The sequence below is a fragment of the Salvia miltiorrhiza genome, chromosome 3, assembly GCF_028751815.1.
Source record: "Salvia miltiorrhiza cultivar Shanhuang (shh) chromosome 3, IMPLAD_Smil_shh, whole genome shotgun sequence".
In the NCBI taxonomy this organism is placed as follows: domain Eukaryota; kingdom Viridiplantae; phylum Streptophyta; class Magnoliopsida; order Lamiales; family Lamiaceae; genus Salvia; species Salvia miltiorrhiza.
In genome coordinates, this window is record NC_080389.1 from 61656652 (window position 1) to 61676941 (window position 20290).

The following is a 20290-nucleotide window of genomic DNA, read 5'->3' on the forward strand; positions in this document are numbered from 1 at the left end:
TTGAATTGGTTTAATTTGTTATATTTATTAGTCTCATAATTAGATTTGTACGAATAATTATTTTACAACCAGAATAAACTATATTTCTGATTCGCGCAGTCTTGATTATAAAATGTAAGTCCATTTAAAAAAAAATAAAAAAATAGGAGTAATACTATAATAATTAGAAACGGTGACTTTTTCTATGGCTGGAAGGGGACATTTATGATGCAATATATTGTATCTACAATAACATAATAAGGGCTAACAACTTGTCGAAACACGATGCATAATTAGGAGAAATAGGTATTTGTACCTATCTAAAGATTCCAATGTTTTTTTTTAAAAAAAAAAGAAAAAAAGATTCCAATGTTATTCTTCATATTTCTTGTTAGAACCGGGTACACGATCGAGATATTACAAAATAAATATTTTGAGATATTACAACTCAAAATAATTGAAATATTACAAAGTAAATAATTTGAGAAATTACAACTCAAATAATTCGATACAACTGAAATACACTGTATAAATAAATTATACGTATAAACAAAGTCGAGTCGAGATGAATCTCTTCCCGCAAGAAGATTATCGCCCCGGTAGTGCTCTTCGGTTTGGCGTATCTTCCCCAAAGGTAAAACGACTACGTCTCGTCGGATGTAGCACCACAATCCGGCGAGCTCCGGCGAACTTAATAGGATCAAGAACTGAGTGTTGTGCAGAGGGTGTAGAATTGGCAGAATGCAGTATTTCTTGGTGTTGTTCGTACTTTCTGCATGCTCTCCACAAGTCTATTTATAGACATGTGGTAAGTATGAAATCAATACATTGAATTCCACTCCAACGGCTGGAAGCCGTAAATGTTGAAGATGATGGCCGGTGGGCGCAGCCATTGAAGAAACTCAGCTGCAAAAACGAAGACGCCATGCAGAAGTCGTAGCAGGCGTGCTTCTGAAACTGCTGCTGCTGTCAACTGCTGCTGTTGTCAACTGTTGCTGTTGTGGGCTGGTGATGGGCTTGGATTAAATTCTGTTGGGCCAATAAAATAATCCTGTTGGGCCAAAAATTAAAAGCCCAATGGAGTTGGTCCAAAAAATAGTTTGGGCCCCAAACACCACCCCAAAGCACCAATTGCCAAGATCCAAGTCCTTGGCCGCGGCCCGTACCCGACCCGCCCGCCCGTCCGGCGGCGGCAGCGACGACGTCGTCGTCCGTCCGTCCGATCGATCGTCGGCGGCGGCGCGCGTGTGTGTGTGCGCGCGAGGCTAGTACTTAGATCAAGCCCACTAGCAAGCCCACAAGTCAATTTATTAACTCCATGTGCTTTGCTATTCTTATACATGAAAAACATCTCTATGTTTTCCAATGTGGGATAACATAACAAATGTTATTTTTCCTCTTCAACATCCAAACTTTGACATACAATATCTCACTCATCGGAAATCGGTTTTGAGACTTCAAGTATATCACGTTGATCTACTCGAGATGTAGATTAACATCCAATAATTATTTTAATTAAATAATAAATATTTAATTAAATAATAATTTTCAGATATGGCATAAAACCATATTTCCAACAATCCCCCACATGAGTGAGAAAACAGTATGCGAAAGTATGCAAACACTTAGCTCAGTCCTCTTAAGATACAACATTGCATTTGGAAAGGTAGCTTGTGGCTTTGAACCTGCCATAGTCAATATTATCGAGTATACCGGCGGCCTAGTGGATTGTGTTCCTTGAACTAGTCCTCCTCGGTGTATACTGAGTCAACAATATTGACACAATATTGCTTCAATCCTTATTCGTTCTCACGTTTGTGTCCATTACAGGCCTTGGAACACCTCTTTGGATTCATAAGTGTTTCAATCGAAGCGGCCCCACTTCACACTTACATAGGTAACTCTTAACTCAAGTATCCTGCTATACTTGTCCTCTTCGAGGAGTTCTAGAGTCATTAAAAGTCAAAGACTTAACCTCACCACGTGCAGGTTTCCGAACACTCACTGTTCTACAAGGAATAGGCAATTCGAGTGTTCAACACACGGATTTTCATAGCTTAGTTGTCCCATTGAACCAAGTTCTTGGGATCCTCCAGTCATCATGGTTGGGTTGCCACTATAATTATCCTTAATTTGTGGACTTCAAACCCATTCCCCCTAACAGTTTATACATCTGATCTCGATGGATACTTTTTGTCAAAGGATCCGCTATGTTATCAATTGATCTTATATAATCAATTGTGATAACTCCACTAGTGATCAGATGTCTCACGGTATTATGACGTCGACGAATATGTCTCGACTTACCGTTATACAAATGATTTTGTGCTCGTCCGATAGCAGCTTGACTATCACAATGAATTATCACGGACGACACAGGTTTCGACCAACATGGAATATCCTCGAGGAAATTTTTAAGCCACTCGGCTTCTTCACCAGCTTTATCCAAAGCTATGAATTCTGATTCCATGGTCGATCTAGCAATACATGTTTGCTTCTTGGATTTCCAAGACACAGCACCACCCCCCACAGTGAATACATAACCGCTCGTTGAAAACGAGTCTTTGGCATCAGATATCCAATTTGCATCACAGTACCCTTCAAGTACAGAGGGTTCCCTAGTATAATGAATCGCATAGTTTTGAGTATATTTCAAATATCTCAAAACTCTTTCAAGAGCTTTCCAATGTTCATTACTAGGGTTAGCTGTAAAGCTGCCCAACTTGTTGACCGAGCATGCTATATCGGGACGAGTGCAATTTGTTAGATACAACAAGCTCCCAATAATCTTTGCATATTCTATCGCGTCAACAGGTTCACCCTTGTGTACACTCAAATGCACACTAGGTTCCCATGGTGTCTTAGCTATTGGCTTGTCAAAAGCGTTGAATTTCTTTAACACTTTCTCAACGTAGTGAGATTGTGTTATAGTAATACCATCAGGTCTTCTTAGAATTTTAATTCCAAGGATAACATCAGCTAAGCCCATATCTTTCATGCTAAAATTTTTACTTAGCATGCCTTTGGTTTCTTGAATCACTCGGGAATTACTTCCCATGATGAGCATGTCATCTACATAAAGACAAACAATAAAATATCCGTTATTAGAATTCTTAATGTAGACACATTTATCGCACTCATTGATTCTGAATCCATTTGACAACATTACACTGTCAAATTTTAAATGCCATTGAAGCGGTGCTTGCTTCAACCCATATAAAGACCTTTGAAGTTTGCATACTTTGTGCTCTTGCCCAGGTACTACAAACCCTTCAGGTTGCTTCATATATATTTCATCTTCCAACTCGCCATACAAGAACGCAGTTTTCACATCCATTTGGTGAATCTCGAGATTGTGCAAGGCAGCAATAGCGAGAAGCATCCGAATAGATGTTAGTCTGGTCACAGGTGAATAGGTATCGAAGAAATCGTACCCTTCTTTCTGCCTGAAACCTTGAACGACAAGTCGGGCTTTGTACTTATCTATAGTACCATCAGATTTGTACTTCTTCTTTAGGATCCATTTGCATCCTAAAGCTTTACTTCCAGGTGGTAGATCCACTAACACCCAAGTATGATTCTGCATAATGGAATCAATCTCAATATCGATGGCTTCTTTCCAGAGAGCTGCATCTGAGCCAGACATAGCTTCTTTAATCGTCACCGGTTCGCCATCTAGCATCAAGACAACATAATCCGGTCCATAGACATTAGCTTTTCTAACTCGTTCCCCACGTCTCGGTTCTACATCCATAGGTTTAGACCTTGGTCTTTTCCTATTAGGTGGTACATGATTAGAACCCGTGGCATCATCTACTTGAGTAGAATTACTAGCTACTTCCATAGGTTTAGAACCTGTAGCATCACCATCAACTCCATCATTAGAGTTCGATGTACCTTTATCCTTGTTAGGATAGATATTTTCAAAGAATATAGCATTCCTTGATTCTATCGTTGTCCCAACATGTATATCAGGTATCTCCGATCTGTGCACTATAAAACGATAGGCACTGCTATTAAGTGCATGACCAATGAAGATACAATCCACCGTTTTAGGTCCTATTGTAACTTGCTTTGGTAAAGGCACTTCTACCTTGGCTAAACACCCCCACACTTTGAGGTATTTATACGAAGGTTTCCTTCCTTTCCATAGCTCATAGGGAGTTACATCTTTCCCTTTGAGTGAAATCTTGTTCAAGATATAGTTGGCCGTTAAGACAGCTTCCCCCCACATGTTCTGGGGTAATCCTGAACTAATCAACAAGGCATTCATCATCTCCTTAAGAGTTCGATTCTTGCGTTCAGCAACGCCGTTAGATTGTGGTGAATAAGGAGCCGTCGTTTGATGGATTATACCACTTTCGTTGCATAATTCAGCAAACGGAGCTACATATTCTCCACCTCTATCACTTCGAACCATCTTAATTCGACATCCAAGTTGATTCTCGGCTTCATTTTTGAAGTTTCTAAAAGCTTCAATAGCCTCATCTTTACTTTTCAATAAGTAAAGGTAACAATACTTTGTGCAATCGTCTATAAAGGTGATAAAGTACTTCTTGCCACCTCTAGTTTGCACGAACTTTAAATCACAAACATCGGTGTGAATAAGTTCCAATGGTTGAGTGCTCCTTTTTACCGATTTAAACGGTAACTTAGCCATTTTGGCTTCAACACAAACTTCACATTTTTCTTGTGAGTTGTATTCATCAATTTTTAGTAAATTCATTTTTACTAATCTCTTTATAGCATTTAGATTAACATGTCCAAGTCTACAATGCCATAAATCAGAACACTCAATCAAGTAAGCAGAAGAGGTTGATGCATCTTTATTGATCTTAGCCTTGGCAAGCTTACAAGCTCTTACACCAAGTTTGAAAAGTCCTTCGGAGGCATAGCCTTTCCCTAGGAACTTTCCCCACTTGCGTATTACAACATAGTCAGATTTGAAAAACAATTCAAAATCCTTATTCGTCAGCCTAAAGCCCGAAATTAAATTCTTTCGGACAGTTGGAACGTGTAATACGTCTTTCAATGTGATCTCCACGCCCGACGTGAGTTGAAGAATCACATCTCCCATGCCAAGGACTTGGGATGTCCGTTCGCTAGCCTCCATTATCGTTTTGTTTTCCACTTCTTTGTAGTTGTGGAACAACTCACGATTTATGCATATATGGACGGTAGCGCCGGTGTCCACGAACCAAGCGTTCGGGTTGTCCACATGATTCACCTCGGATATCATGGCAGCAAAGTCATCGTGGTTCCAATCGTCGAAGTCCTTCTCGACGTTGTTCACGTTGCTCTTTGTCTTCTTCCGCTTTGGCTTGCGGCAATCCTTAGCCATGTGACCTTGTTTGTCACAATTATAACATACACCATCAAACTTTGATGGTTGATGTCCGCCTTGCTTCCCTTTACCCTTATTATTAGGGTTAGGGCGACCACGTTTGTTGGAGGGACCGCCTTTCTCGGTGAGATTGGCCTTTGCCTCCATTGGAGCTTTTCCCTTTTGATCACGACTTCTCACGTGATCCTCCATTTGAAGCTTGGATATTAATATCGGCACGGACATCTCCGAGCGCTCATGCTTCAAAAGGTTTTGAAATTTCCTCCAACTAGGAGGTAATTTCTCTATGATGATTGCAACGAGCAATGCATCCGCCAAGGGCATCCCTTCGGCTTGAACCTCATGTGAAAGATTTTGGAACTCTTCCACTTGGTCCATCAATGGCCGGGAGTCGACCATTTTATATTCCAACCATTTGGCGACAATATACTTGGTAGTATTTGCCTTGTCCACTTGATATTTCAGATCAAGGGCCTCCCACAATTGTTTCGCGGTTTCATGAACCTTGAAAACACGATAGAGCCGTTCGTCCAGAGACATGAGAACGGTGTTACGGCACAAGTAGTTGCCGCGGCACCAATTCAAATATCCGGCACGAATTTCTTGGCTTGTCTCCCCTTCCCCTTCACTCGGGGTTGGTGGTTTATCCTCCATTAAGAATCCGGCAAACCCCACGGTTGTGAGGTAGAATAGCATCTTCTCTTGCCAATATTTGAAGTTCTTGCCTGAGAACGTTGATGGTTTCTCGGCAAGACCAATAGTTCTAGATGTTGACGATGAAACCCCCGTTGATGCAAACGAGGAAAATATTGACGACGTGGTTGAACCGATGGTTGCAGAGGTGGTGGAGCCATCCATATTGACGTCGGTGTGAGCCATTTCTCGAACGTGTATCAACGGCAGAGAAATTAATCTTCTTGCGATTGTTAGAACCGGGTACACGATCGAGATATTACAAAATAAATATTTTGAGATATTACAACTCAAAATAATTGAAATATTACAAAGTAAATAATTTGAGAAATTACAACTCAAATAATTCGATACAACTGAAATACACTGTATAAATAAATTATACGTATAAACAAAGTCGAGTCGAGATGAATCTCTTCCCGCAAGAAGATTATCGCCCCGGTAGTGCTCTTCGGTTTGGCGTATCTTCCCCAAAGGTAAAACGACTACGTCTCGTCGGATGTAGCACTACAATCCGGCGAGCTCCGGCGAACTTAATAGGATCAAGAACTGAGTGTTGTGCAGAGGGTGTAGAATTGGCAGAATGCAGTATTTCTTGGTGTTGTTCGTACTTTCTGCATGCTCTCCACAAGTCTATTTATAGACATGTGGTAAGTATGAAATCAATACATTGAATTCCACTCCAACGGCTGGAAGCCGTAAATGTTGAAGATGATGGCCGGTGGGCGCAGCCATTGAAGAAACTCAGCTGCAAAAACGAAGACGTCATGCAGAAGTCGTAGCAGGCGTGCTTCTGAAACTGCTGCTGCTGTCAACTGCTGCTGTTGTGGGCTGGTGATGGGCTTGGATTAAATTCTGTTGGGCCAATAAAATAATTCTGTTGGGCCAAAAATTAAAAGCCCAATGGAGTTGGTCAAAAAAATAGTTTGGGCCCCAAAGCACCAATTGCCAAGATCCAAGTCCTTGGCCGCGGCCCGTACCCGTACCCGACCCGCCCGCCCGGCGGCGGCGGCGTCGTCGTCCGATCGATCGATCGGCGGCGGCGGCGCGCGTGTGTGTGCGCGCGAGGCTAGTACTTAGATCAAGCCCACTAGCAAGCCCACAAGTCAATTTATTAACTCCATGTGCTTTGCTATTCTTATACATGAAAAACATCTCTATGTTTTCCAATGTGGGATAACATAACAAATGTTATTTTTCCTCTTCAACATCCAAACTTTGACATACAATATCTCACTCATCGGAAATCGGTTTTGAGACTTCAAGTATATCACGTTGATCTACTCGAGATGTAGATTAACATCCAATAATTATTTTAATTAAATAATAAATATTTAATTAAATAATAATTTTCAGATATGGCATAAAACCATATTTCCAACATTTCTTTTATAAAAAACTGAAAATATAACGTCTAGTGTGTAGTTTAATTTAGGGAAAATATTGATCAAATGCCCAAACAATATAGCATCTAGTATCAAAAATGTCGTCAACTACTATTATATGAGTATTAATTAAAGGTTTGAACTACTTAGGCTGGAACAAAAATGTTACTCCCTCCTTCCCATAATTATGCACGTGTTTTCGAGACGAATTTTAATAAAAAAATATTTATAATATTAATAATAATAAAAAAGAATTCTATATTAAGAATATTGTTAAGTATATTGTGAGCAAATAACTGTAAGTTGCAAGGATTGTCCAAATTATGTGTGGATAATGTTAAAAAATATAGTGTGTATAAATTTGAAGGACATACCAATGAAATGTATGTATAAATATGAGGGATGAATGAAGTACTATAAATATAGTGTTTCATAAGGATGTGTATTTTTTGTCATTTTGGTATGTCTCATAAAAATATGTATATTTTTTTTTGGATCCCTTCTTTCACTAATAAAAGTGGGCCTCTTGCGTGTGTTGACTTAGCGGTAGGTGGTTAATACCCAAAGCCTGAAGTCTTGAGTTCGAGTTTATCGTCGTGCGATCTTTAAATTTCTTTATTTACATGTGTAGTTTATCAAAAATAAAAATAGACTTATTTTTTCACTAATAACGCACTCACCTAACATTTATTAAAATTTGTGTCATCAATAATCATGTACACTCTTATAAAAAAGAGAAAGTATAAAATATTGAAGATACACGTAAGCGTTGTGTCGATGAAAATCGTTACTGACGATACTTTTGTTACAATCTCAATAATTTGAGCCTTTATAATTGATACTATTATTTATATAGTTTGAAACATTTTTTATTACAATCTTAATAATTTGAACCTTTAAGTAATATTATCCATAATTGAAGGCATTTTTGAAACCAAGCATACAATTCGAACCTTTGATTAATATTTAACCTTTAATTTAAAAACTTGATAATCTAATAAAAAATATTTGCCCCGAGTGATAGTGGAAACCCAATAACTCACATGAGATCCGAACAAGTGATTGGATCAACAACTTTTGTGGACATTAAAAATTTCAAATAAAAGAAACTCACATGACATCCACACACACACACACACACATAAATCATTTACACAAAACTAAACATATATATACATGAGTATATAGGAATAGGAATGTGGTTGTTACACCCCCATAAAGAAACAAATCATAAATTCTAAATTAACTCCCATAAATAAATACACTTTTTTCACAAATTGTCGCTTTCAAAAACTCACATTTCAACCACTAATTAAAGACAACTTGGAATCTCTCTCCCCCACATGCCCAAATAAATTGAATTATTTTCGAAACCCATGTGAAATTTTGAATTTGGTCTTTGGTCTTCGCCAAATAAAATATAAATACACACAACAAAATTTTATATACATATGGAGTGAGCAAGAGGGAGATCTAAGACAAGTTTAAGTCTAGAACATTAAACATGCTACGTTGTCAGAAATGGTCCAGATTTATTAAAATATAAAGAATTGTAGCAATCCACTCTCCCAATAAACCGGCCCAGATATTAAATTAAATAAATAAATAAGGTATACTAGTATTATTCTACTCTACCCAATAAAAAAACAAACCTTCACTGCGAAAAGTTGGATGCAGGAATTTATTGAGTTTGGGATAATATCGTGATTAATTTATTATTATTATTATTATTGTTTGCGTTTGTTAAAGTTGATGCGCTGTAAAGTGACAGCGACCTGTTTGGTCAACCCCGTTCAAAAAATTAGGTCCCCGCTCCAATTACTGATATTGCTTGTTTCGTAGATCTCGAAGTTTCGCCCAATTTTTAAGCTATCCAAATGCGGCCTTACTCAGTTGCTCCATTTTAAGTTTGTTTATTTGTTTAAACTCGTTTTCTACCCGCGATAAAAGCAAAAGTTAAAAATCATTCGAAATCTCAAAATAAAGTTAAAAATCAATCGAAAACTAAATGTTTGTCCAAATCGACTGTCTTATTTTTATTTTATTTTTGGTTTACTATGTTTTTTCTTTCAAGTACAATTTGATTTGATACGGTAAAATTAAATTTATTTTTAATTCAATTTGATGTTTACACATTCAGTTTCGAGTTTTTATTTGATACGGAGTATATTTCTTTTAATAATATTATATTTATAATAAACAAATACACACATAAATAAGTGACATTTCAACACCGATTTACATAAGTAACTAATATGCAACTATTAGAAATATAAAGATGCAATATTTTTATTAAATAATTATCATTTTTTAATTTTAGATCTAAATATTTTATATGTTAAGTATTAGATTAAAAATACTGAGAAGTGAAACGGTGAGTATAGCTTTTTAATATTGAATCAAAATACATTTCAAAATAATTTGAAAAAAAAATATATTATCATACTAATTTTCAGAAGCAAATTAATGAATTTAAAAATGAAATAATGAGAAATATTTCATTTCATATAATTAGGTGAACACATTATTTTCGAGTCAATCCTATAGGGTTTCAGATTATTTTTAAACCAATCATATTGGGTCTCAAGCTATTCAGTTACGGGCTTTTTGAATTAATAATTTTATCGAGTTGTAAATTTTTAGCCCTAATTCTTTTAAATTAACAAGCTAATCGAGTCGGTCCACAAATTTATGACTGGATTAACATCCCCACGTAAACCGATTAAATAAATTGTGAAATTATGCTTGGATAGTTTTATTTGGATTTCGATCTATTTTTTCTTTTAGCTCCACAAAATTTTATGCTATAGTTTGAATAGGGCTACTATACTATGGATTCTTGTTAAATATAATTGATTTTGGCATAAAATCATTTATTTCTAATTCGTAAAAAAATATTTTATGTATATTTTACTTTCACTATGTATTAGCTTGAATATTATATTAATATTTCTATTAATATTGTTTTTAAGTATTACACGATTTACTTGTGGTAATGTAAGCACTAAATTATTTAAAAAATGATGATTGCTAATATGCATTTAAAACTTAATTTTATTTATAATGTACGACACTTGATTCATTAGAAGATGACACGTCTCCTAAACTCATAATGACACGTAGGAAGCAGATAATTTTTTATTTAATATAAATACTGTACTTTTTTCTTTGACCGATTTTGTACTTGATATTACAAAACAAATAAATTGATTTAATCTTAATATAAATCACTAAAATATTTCAAATAAAACTCATCAGTTATGATATGTTAACTCAAATTTCCACTACGGAGTCCCATAAATGAATTTAAAAGTCATTAATTTTAAATTTATCGTTTCTGTTAACCCTATTTTGTAGCATGTAATTTTTTTTCCCCTTCTTTCTATTAGTATAAAATAGAAATCTAGGCATCGTGCTTTTTTTTTATAGATATAATATATTTTTTTAATTTGTTTATAATAATAAATTTTTAGATACAATATATATGTATATATATATTGTTAATTTGAATATATTACAAGGAATACTAATAAATCGTAAAATAATTAAGCTAGTACAAATTAGATAATATCAATATATGTATTAATATATATATATATTAATATGTATGTTTTTGTGATAATCGTAGATCATATAAAAATTAATGATTGAAGTTAGTTTATACTTCCCCACCCTCATGTAATCAATAAAAAGAAAAAGATTGTTATCGATCTCCCTCGTGTATATATATTGTAATTATATTTTTCATTCAATAAATTACACATATGCTATCGTGAAAATACAAAATTGAAATGATTCATGTTGTCCAAAAACAAATAAATGAGCATTTGAAGCTATAAAATGTAGAAGTTTCCGGAGACCTCAAAACTTTTATAGGATGTAAAATCCTTAACATGTAGGGGATTGATCAAATCTATCAAATTAACACTCTCTCGCGAGATTTGAGTAATTTCTTTTGGACACGAATTTTAAAAAGTTAATATTTTGTGTATAAAATGTAGTAGGTGAAAATATAAAAATATGAATAAAGAAAAAAAAATTGTCATATAAAAAAAGTACTCAAGCTGCAAGACAACAAAAAAAAAAAAATACTGCTCAAGCTTCGTGGGACGAATACAGTATCAAATATGAAATTAATAAAAAATTATATATTATATTTTTCTTATCCCATAATAAAAATCTATACACTAGATAACCACTAATGCCATATTCACAAACCTAATCAAAGATACAACTTCACAAAAAAAAAATATATATATAAAAAATAAAAATCACTAACGCCGTATTAATTTCTTCAAAGTTACATAATTTACATAAATGTTAAATAATTTTGGAAAAGCGACACTTATTTTTAAAAAAATACAACATGCATAGTATTATTCTCATTTAATTCGTGTCTACCGTTTTAAACTTTCAAGATTAAAACTTACACACATAAAAATGGGTCTATCAAACAATATGCATAACAAACAAAGTTACAAAACATTAAACCTAAAACCTAAAACAAAATTATAAAATTGTTCAAAGTCAATGAGAAAATCCTAGGCAAATATGCAGCCAAATTAACCCCCACAAAACATGGACAAGAATGAAAAGAACTCTCAATTCATCAAAACAAAACATGCTAAAATAGTAAACCAATCAATTATTTCTCATCATTGGTATTTGAATTCCTTAATCATCTTTGAAACATGACATATTGGATATTTTTCCCAACTGTCAATTTCGAAACATTACAAAAAAAGAAAAGAAATAAGAAATCAAATCCTTCCAAATGATTAGAGAACCTACAAAAATTGTAAAAACTATAGTGCGCGTATTTAATTAATAATAATAAATTTTCTAAAAATTCCTACCATTTATTCCCTCTTTAATTAATTTCCTTCTTTTTTTTTATTCCGTTTTTATTGTTAACGAATTTCAGGGAGCAAATATTTGACCCGATTAATTTCAGTCGGGAAAATAGAAAGCAAACAATTAAATTCGAAGCGGGAGTGGGGGTAGCAAAATCGGGAGTGGAAATAGCGGAATTGTATTTTTGGAATTTCAGAAGTTTTGAACTGTGCCTCAGCCCGCTCTCACGCTCCGCTCCTCAGTATAAATACTCTCACACACACTACACACACTTCTCCCTTTCTCACCCCACACTCACTCAACAAGCTCACTAAACCTATACACACACTTTATCTTTCTGTATCGACGCATTTCGTTTGATGATCGATCTGCTCGATTCGAGGGCATAGCGCTGCTCTCAGAGCTCAGTAGCTGCAGTAGTGAGCTCGGTCCTCCGATTTTCTGCGTTCGTCTCTTTTTTTTCCCGGCGTTCACGGAATTTATGCATTTTTTTTTGCGTTTTTTTTTTAACTTTTTTGTGCTAATGTTTCTGCACGTGTTTTTGTTTGTGTGAGTGTTGTATCTATGAGCTTTGTTCGATTTTAAATGTAAATGTTGGTACACATTTGTTTTGTTCCGGCATTTTTAAGCTCCGGTTTGAAATTTTGAAATGTTTTGCTTAGATCTGAGTTCGACGCTCGATTTTCGGTTTTGCATTTTTTTGTGTTATCTTGCGCTTCGAGGAGCTATGTTTTCACTCTGTGTAGCTCATTTTGTGTTTCTAGAATGTTGTTTTGTGTGGTGGTCTTTTTGTGCATTGAGATAGAGCGGAAAAAGGCAATGTGAGTGAAATGAGGAAGTTGTCTTTGAATGTTTCGGGGAGATTTAGGAAATGTTTTCACAATGTGACTGGATTAAGCGTGTTGAGTCGAAATGAACGAGATTCTATTGAAATTTGAATAGAATTAGTTTCTTTACTTCTTATGTCAAAGATTTGGTATGTGATTTGAGCAGCTGTAAATCGAGTATGTAACCCTAGCATTTTGGGAAATGATAGCTTTTGTTATCTGAAAAAACATTGACTTTAATTTTTGAAAAAATTTTGAATTTGCGTCCTTTTGACTTTGCAAATCACTGAAAAATGTGGCACTTGAGCTCATAAACAGAAGATTTAGTTGATTTGCTTCTTATATGTATTGTTTCAAATTCAATGACTTCAAGTTAAAAAAGGTGTAATATGCTTCACTTATTTTTGAATGCTGAATGTAATTTATCTATAAACTGAACACAACTAAAAACTCAGAACAAAAAGGCAAGAGAAGGGGAGTAAAGCTCAGAAAGCTAATCTGATGAAATATTTGAATTGTGGACATAAAAAACCAGTGGATTCTGCATGCTCTACATTGTAATGCTAGGTTTCTAAAACAGATTTAGCTTGTTTTAACTTGCATTCGTTGTGATTCTTGCAGCAATCATGAAGGCATGCTAATTTGGTTCCACAAACACTTATTCAATGAAGCATGCAGTCATGAATGATGAGAATAGGCCATCCAACCTTGGGGAGCCTACTGCAAGAGTCACAAGAGCACGGGCAAAATTCTTAGGCTCATCAAATGGATTGCCACCTCTATATCCTTCAACAAAACAAGATGACAAACGGGTCTCACGAGCAAGCTTGAAAAGAGCTGCACCTGACAAACCAGCAGGGAGTTCAGCTGCTTGTCACCCGCGTAAGAAAAGGGCTGTTCTTAAGGATGTAACTAATATCAACTGTGAAAACTTGTACATAAACTGCATCAATGCAGCGAAAGGTCAGGTGAGAACGGTGCCACCACTTTTGATGATGTATAACACGGAGGTTCTCTACCTCATGTTCTAAGCTCAAGATTTATTTTACACTGTCAGACAAGTTCTTTATTGGATATTATCACTTTGTCATTTTCTTCTCCTTCCCTCTTTTGATTCAATATTTGTGGAATACTGTCTCATAACTCATTGCATGGGACATTTCAGCCTATCAGGCAGGACAGAAAGGGGTCCTTGCAGAAGAAGGGAAAGGTTGAATCTGCTTGTTATGCTAAAAATTCCAAGGTTCTGGGAGTTAAAGAAGAAAACATAGTGGATGAGATACACCAAGTTGAAGCGGAGGGATCCCAGGATACCTGCCCTGCTGAAGACTTGCCAACTGAACCAACTGAATTGAAAAATGAAGAAATGTCAGCTGCAGCAGGTCCGGTTCCTCTGAAGATAGATTCCATCAAAAGTTGGGGTCCATCTGATAGAGGTTAGACTTTGTACTTAGCTTTTCAATTTGATTGCTGAATGCTAATAAAATCTGCATCGGAATTTCAACAACTAAAAAAGTCTCTATTTTTGGGAACCTTCTGATGCGAGACCTGTGACATGCCAAGGTAAAGTTTGTTTATACAACATAATCACCTACATAGCTTGGGTTCTAGTCGGTGCACTTGAGTTTTAATTGGTAAGTTAGGTACTTATATTCAATACTGTCAAGAGATTGTTGAAGCAAGACATTTGCAAAAGATCAAAATGCTATAATTGAAGATAGAATTAGCTGCAGACTGCAACTGTTTAAGTAGTTTGATCATATATACCTGTGGAAAATCTGTGTATTCATTGTGGTGCTCAAATACATACTGTAAGTTCACTTGATGAACATATACTAAATTTCCCTAGCTACTTCTGCCTCCACATCTGACATTTTTTGTCTGACTTTGCAGATGAAGTCGTGCTTTGCATGAAACAGGAGAACTTGGAAGATAGGGGAGTTATTGATATAGATTCAAAACACAGGGATCCACAGATGTGTAGCCTCTATGCAGCTGATATATATACTAGTTTATTTGCAAGACAGGTTTGTTAGGCTGTCACAGATCAACTAAATGCTAATAAGCCTTAATTTCTGCAGTGGTCTGATTTTGTGTGGAACTCCGCATGGGATTATCAGAAGCCATGTGTGATATTGCTTCCATAAGTTTCACAGTCCATTTTATTGTTGATTAGGATGCATTATGAGCTTGATATTGCTCTGTTTCTTTCAAATTTTAAAATTCTTTTTAGTGTGGGTGGTGTAGTAAGTCTTATCTTGTAATTAGGATTGTTTAAAAAACTTTGTTTATCCATTACTAATTATTCCTGTTCTTCTCTCAGGTTGACCGAAAGCCTTCTCCAGATTACATGGAAAATCTGCAGCGCGACATCACCCAGAGAATGCGGAGTATTTTGATTGATTGGCTTGTGGAGGTAATTTGCTTACTCTTATATCATCTGAGCTCTTACCTATACAGCTATGCTACCACTGTCTTTATTTAGGATCTGTTACACATTTATTTCAATTATCATATAACATACATTGCTGTTGTAATCTATCTGACTTAGCACCTTCTTTGTCTCGTATTGTGACCAATAAACTGCCTTGTTAATTGTTACTTGCTGCTATTAAGTTCTTGCACAAGCAGCCAGTTAGATTTTATATATCAATCCTTTTTATAGTCTTAGGCGAAAGTAAAGAAACCTCCAATCCTGCATAACAGAGAGTCTCACATCAAACAATTTAGTGAAGGGAAACAAAAGTCATTTCTGAACTTTTTTTTGTTACATGTATTATCATCGTTTAATCATTTCTCATACACCAAGAGGGAGTGTGCCAATACCTCTTTGATCTTGAAAGCTCTGAGTTTTTCTCTCATTATTTTTTATTGTTTGTTTCTTTCTTTTTCAACTTTCATGTCATTTCATGTATATTCCTCTTTTTCAGGTTACGGAAGAATATGGTCTGGTCCCTGATACTCTCTACCTCACTGTAAATCTCATAGATAGATTCCTATCTGAGAATTACATTGACAAGAAAAAGTTGCAACTTCTTGGTGTAACATGCATGCTAATTTCATCGTAAGTTGTTTACCATGGAATATTTACTTTAAGAAAAAAAACACATGCTAACTATATGGTTTGTGTTTTTGTTACATCACTGATATTAGTGGCCATTAGATCAATTTTCTTCAATTATATCAAGATAGCGAATTAGTAAGTTTTCGACACCTCATGGAAGGAAGTCAGAAGATTTTTGTTTCCATGTTTTGGTGAACTTTGTTTGTCTAGAAGTACTTATTCTTCTATTTCTGTACTGCTGATTATTCCCTGTAGGAAATACGAAGAAATTTGTGCACCTCGTGTGGAAGAATTTTGCTTTATCACTGACAACACATACACAAAAGAAGAGGTACTCATTTCTCTTTAAAATAACCATTTCCATCATACATATTGATATCTTTACCCAATCAACATGGAGAAACTTCAGGCTGTTGAATCATTTCCTTTATTTGTTAGTTTTATCTTAGTGCCTGTGCTTCCCTTCGAAATATGCATGATGATTCTCTTACACCTAAAGATCCCACAGATTAGGTTTGCATCTAGTATTGTTTTTTAGTTCGTTTTAGCTACCAAAATTTGACAACAGCATACTTCACCGTCGCTTTTGTATCTTCTATGCTACTAGTAACTTAACTAGTGTTCTCGTCTCTCATTCTCGACACGTTTAAATTGTACATACAGGTGGTGCATATGGAAAGCCGAGTTCTGAACTTCTTGAGATTCCAATTATCCGTTCCCACCGTGAAGAAGTTCCTCAGGTATCCATAGTATCTTGATTCAGCAACTTTTACCTGGTTTCATTTCGCTGATCTCACCGTCTTCAAATTTTTTATCTGCTTCTTAATTGAAGGAGGTTTATTCAAGCAGCACAAGCTTCTTATAAGGTAGACGAAACAGCCTCTTGAAAAAGTTGTCTATTTCTTTAGAAAGAAGTTTACTTCAGCTTGACAAAAACTGCTCCCATTTCTCAGGTCCCTTCTGTTGAGCTGGAATTCCTGGCAAATTATTTAGCAGAACTAACTCTAATCGAGTACAGCTTCCTCAAATACCTTCCATCCCTAACCGCTGCCTCCGCCATCTTCCTAGCTCGATGGACTCTCGATCAGTCCGACCATCCATGGGTTTGTTTCTCTAACGCCACTCAATCGTCTCATTCCTCCCATTTTCGAGCTCAACTATCAAGAAACCAATAGAATCTCGCCTCTTGCAGAACCCGACTCTGGAGCACTACACGAGGTTCAAGGCACCGGAGCTGAAGAACACAGTCCTAGAACTGCAAGACTTGCAGCTGAACACAAAAGGAGGCGACCTCAGCGCCATCCGTGAAAAGTACAAGCAAACTAAGGTAACGAGACAGAAACCATTCCTCACAAACTCTCCCCCTATCCACGACTTGCATCATTCGTTTAACATGTTGCTCGTGACAGTTCAAGTGCGTCTCAACTCTGCGCTCACCAGAATCTGTGGAGTCGCTCTTCTAAGGATAACAGCCTCCTCGTCTCCTGACAGTATTTATGACAGCCAGCGTGCGCCAACTGACCCCACCACCGGCAGGCAGATAAGTGGACAACTAATGGACGCCGTCCCCATTCTTTACTCGTACATCTTGCAGTAATCTCTCACTCTCACCATTGATGATTTGCTGTGTTGTAAACCAATCAGCTCTGGTGCTTCCAGAAATGCTTTTGCAATGGGAAATGTTGTAATGGCAAGAATGATATGAGCAGCTACTTATTTATAAAAGCACATAATGCCTCTTTAGTTGTGAGAATTCTGTTAACTTAGCTCTAACTGCTTCAATGTGTCTGTCTCTCTCAACAAATTCTCATCTTCATCATTATATCAATGGTGATAAATTATTCCTAATAAATTTGATTCTCTCATCGAAACTACTGCAAAGAAAATGTAACATTTTAGGATTTGTCATGATGTATGTTGCAGATTGTTGTTGCCTCCAGTCAAACAGCATATTTAATGGAGTAACATAAATTTGTTCTCTAAGGTATGTTTACTTTGATGGAAAAGTTTAGTTTTACTATTTGTCATCATTTTCATATATTTATTACGATAGAAAATTTTATCCGGGTGGAGTGAAATATTTTTTCGAAAAACTCATTTTCACTCATTTAAGTAGTTGTATGAAAATGTTTTCTCATTTGTAATAAATACTATATGATAAAAAATGAGAGACAACATAATATTTTCTTATTTTTTTATTTATATTTTTTAATATAAATTTTACAAACGCAAGCTTAATAGGGATGTAAACCTGTAAAGAAACCTTAGAATATTTATTATGCACCAATATACTAAATTTGGTGTGATCTTTGATTTATTGGGGCAATCTTTGCACTAAATTTAGTATTTTGACGTATTCAACGTCAAACCCATTTTACACGAAACGAATATTTTAAACTTTTACTGATTTTTTGTCGAACAGTTTTTAAATTTTCTAGGTTGAATACTTTATTACGATTAATTAAATAATAAAAAAAGAACTCTATAAAAAAAATTAAATGAAAAAAGTTACACAGTATCCGTTATGAATTGCAACTCAAGAAATTACCTAAGAAATTGAAAATCGTCTCTTCCTCCCTCACTGCAACGGCGATGGCGCTGGTGGAGAAACCCTCAATCGCGTAACTTTGAATCCTTCGATTTCGCAGGCAAGTCATTTCCATCTCCCAACACCATTGATTCTTCTCCATTATGATTGCAATTGCGCGCAGGAGTCTCTCTTGTTTGTTTTTGTGCCCTAATTCATTTCTCTGCAACCCCAATGTTCTCTCAATCCGCTCTTTTTCGACTGCGAGGGTTAAAAAAATCACAACCCCTTCCCCTGAAATTTACGATGTGTTGGTCCATAACCACCAATTTTCTCCTGAATTGGCCGCCGCACTTGCTTCATCGCGCTTACCTAAATCTACAACTCCCGGAAGAGCTGATTCAGTGTTGTCATTCCTTAAAGAGAAGAGCTTCACGACTGCTCAGCTGCAGAAACTCGTCGGATACTATCCTCGGATTCTAGGGCTTACGATTGAGGGCTTTGAATTCAGATTCAAGCCATTCCGAGACTTGGGGCTTTCTTCCGAGGAGATTGCGAAGATAATTTCCAATAATCAGATGATTTTGCAGTTATCTATGGCCAGCAACATCATTCCCAAATTATCGATGCTGAAGGGCTTGCTGGGATCCAATGAGGAGGTGGCCAGACTCTTGAAAAATTGCGCATGGTTTGTGTTGTCTGATTTAGAGAAGAAGTTAATGCCAAATGTGGAAATCTTGAAGAGCTGTAGCATACCAATGGAGCGTATCGTTCACTTCCTCCACTCCGAGCCGAGATGTTTCCTAGTCAAGTCGGATATTATGAGGAAATCTGCAGACAAGGCCATCGAATTTGGGGTCTCTCGGACTTCGGTTGTTTTCATCCACGCTCTCAAAGTTCTCTCTTTTACGGGCGAAGAGACGTGGGAAGTCAAGATGGAAACTCTCCGTGATTTGGGATTTTCTGATGATGATATATTCACAATGTTCAGAAACCACCCTAATGTGTTTGGAGCGTTGGCAAAGACAATGAAGAATAAAATAGATGTTCTGCTCGCTACCGGGAAGTACAATATATCCGATATTGTCGCTTTTCCGGCGGCACTTGGGTTCAGTATTGAGAAGAGGCTTGAGCCGCGGATCCAAATTCTAAGATGTTTGGAAAGTAGGAATCTCATTGAAAAGTGGCCAGCTCTTTCGGGACTTTCTAGATCTACAAACGATAGATTTTTTGACAGCTTTGTTAGGCCTTATTGCGACGAGATTGGCCGTGAATGTATCACAAAAATATGTCAAGGGCAAAGGGAAATGAAGCTTTCAGTGGATGTTCAAGAAACTTGTATGAAGTCCTAGTGCTTAGGTAAAGTAATTTCATAGATTATCTAAGTAATCTTGTATATTTCAGTTTTTATTGCCCCATATTTTCTATGATTATGAATTTAATGTTCTGTGTAATCTGTTGGCTTTTGTTGGTGTCTTTGATTTTAGAGGAATGATTTACATTGAGATTACTTTCTACCTTCTCTATAACATTGAGGTTGAGAAATCAATGGAAAATAATTGCTTTTAATTTTTAAGATTCACTCTTTTATTTGTTTGATAAAAAAGCATTGATTTT

The 20290-nt window shown here is 36.0% G+C and overlaps 3 protein-coding genes across 4 annotated transcripts in view; all 3 read left to right on the plus strand.

Moving 5' to 3' along the window:
- LOC131015234 (probable glycosyltransferase At3g07620) overlaps window positions 1–20290 on the plus strand; it is a 1181237-nt gene that overhangs the window by 128420 nt on the left and 1032527 nt on the right. The gene's annotated exons all lie outside the window — the stretch shown is intronic.
- On the plus strand, window positions 12484–20127 carry LOC131015256 (cyclin-A2-1-like). Of its 2 annotated transcripts, none has more exons than XM_057943569.1 (12): window positions 12484–12700; window positions 13704–14050; window positions 14248–14518; window positions 14976–15109; window positions 15406–15498; window positions 16013–16146; window positions 16402–16477; window positions 16810–16886; window positions 16979–17012; window positions 17100–17249; window positions 17339–17473; window positions 17556–20127. In XM_057943569.1, exons 2-12 carry the CDS (start codon window positions 13748–13750, stop codon window positions 17607–17609), a joined length of 1461 nt encoding a protein of 486 aa, XP_057799552.1. In that variant the 5' UTR covers window positions 12484–12700; window positions 13704–13747; the 3' UTR covers window positions 17610–20127. The 2 variants fall into 2 exon arrangements, with proteins under 2 accessions (XP_057799552.1, XP_057799553.1); XM_057943570.1 differs by having other exon boundaries at window positions 12521–12674.
- On the plus strand, window positions 18739–20025 carry LOC131019099 (uncharacterized). Its single transcript, XM_057947782.1, has 2 exons — window positions 18739–18767; window positions 18858–20025. Exons 1-2 carry the CDS (start codon window positions 18739–18741, stop codon window positions 20023–20025), a joined length of 1197 nt encoding a protein of 398 aa, XP_057803765.1.

Excerpts from the sequence above, each read along its gene's own strand:
- LOC131015256 (XM_057943569.1), top strand. The coding sequence starts at position 13,748 with ATGAAGCATGCAGTCATGAATGATGAGAATAGGCCATCCAACCTTGGG. Across the intron at positions 16,147-16,401 it reads ACATGCATGCTAATTTCATC|GAAATACGAAGAAATTTGTG; the intron begins GTAAGTTGTTTA and ends TATTCCCTGTAG. Across the intron at positions 17,250-17,338 it reads ATCAGTCCGACCATCCATGG|AACCCGACTCTGGAGCACTA; the intron begins GTTTGTTTCTCT and ends CGCCTCTTGCAG.
- LOC131019099 (XM_057947782.1), top strand. The coding sequence starts at position 18,739 with ATGGCGCTGGTGGAGAAACCCTCAATCGC. Across the intron at positions 18,768-18,857 it reads GTGGAGAAACCCTCAATCGC|GAGTCTCTCTTGTTTGTTTT; the intron begins GTAACTTTGAAT and ends AATTGCGCGCAG.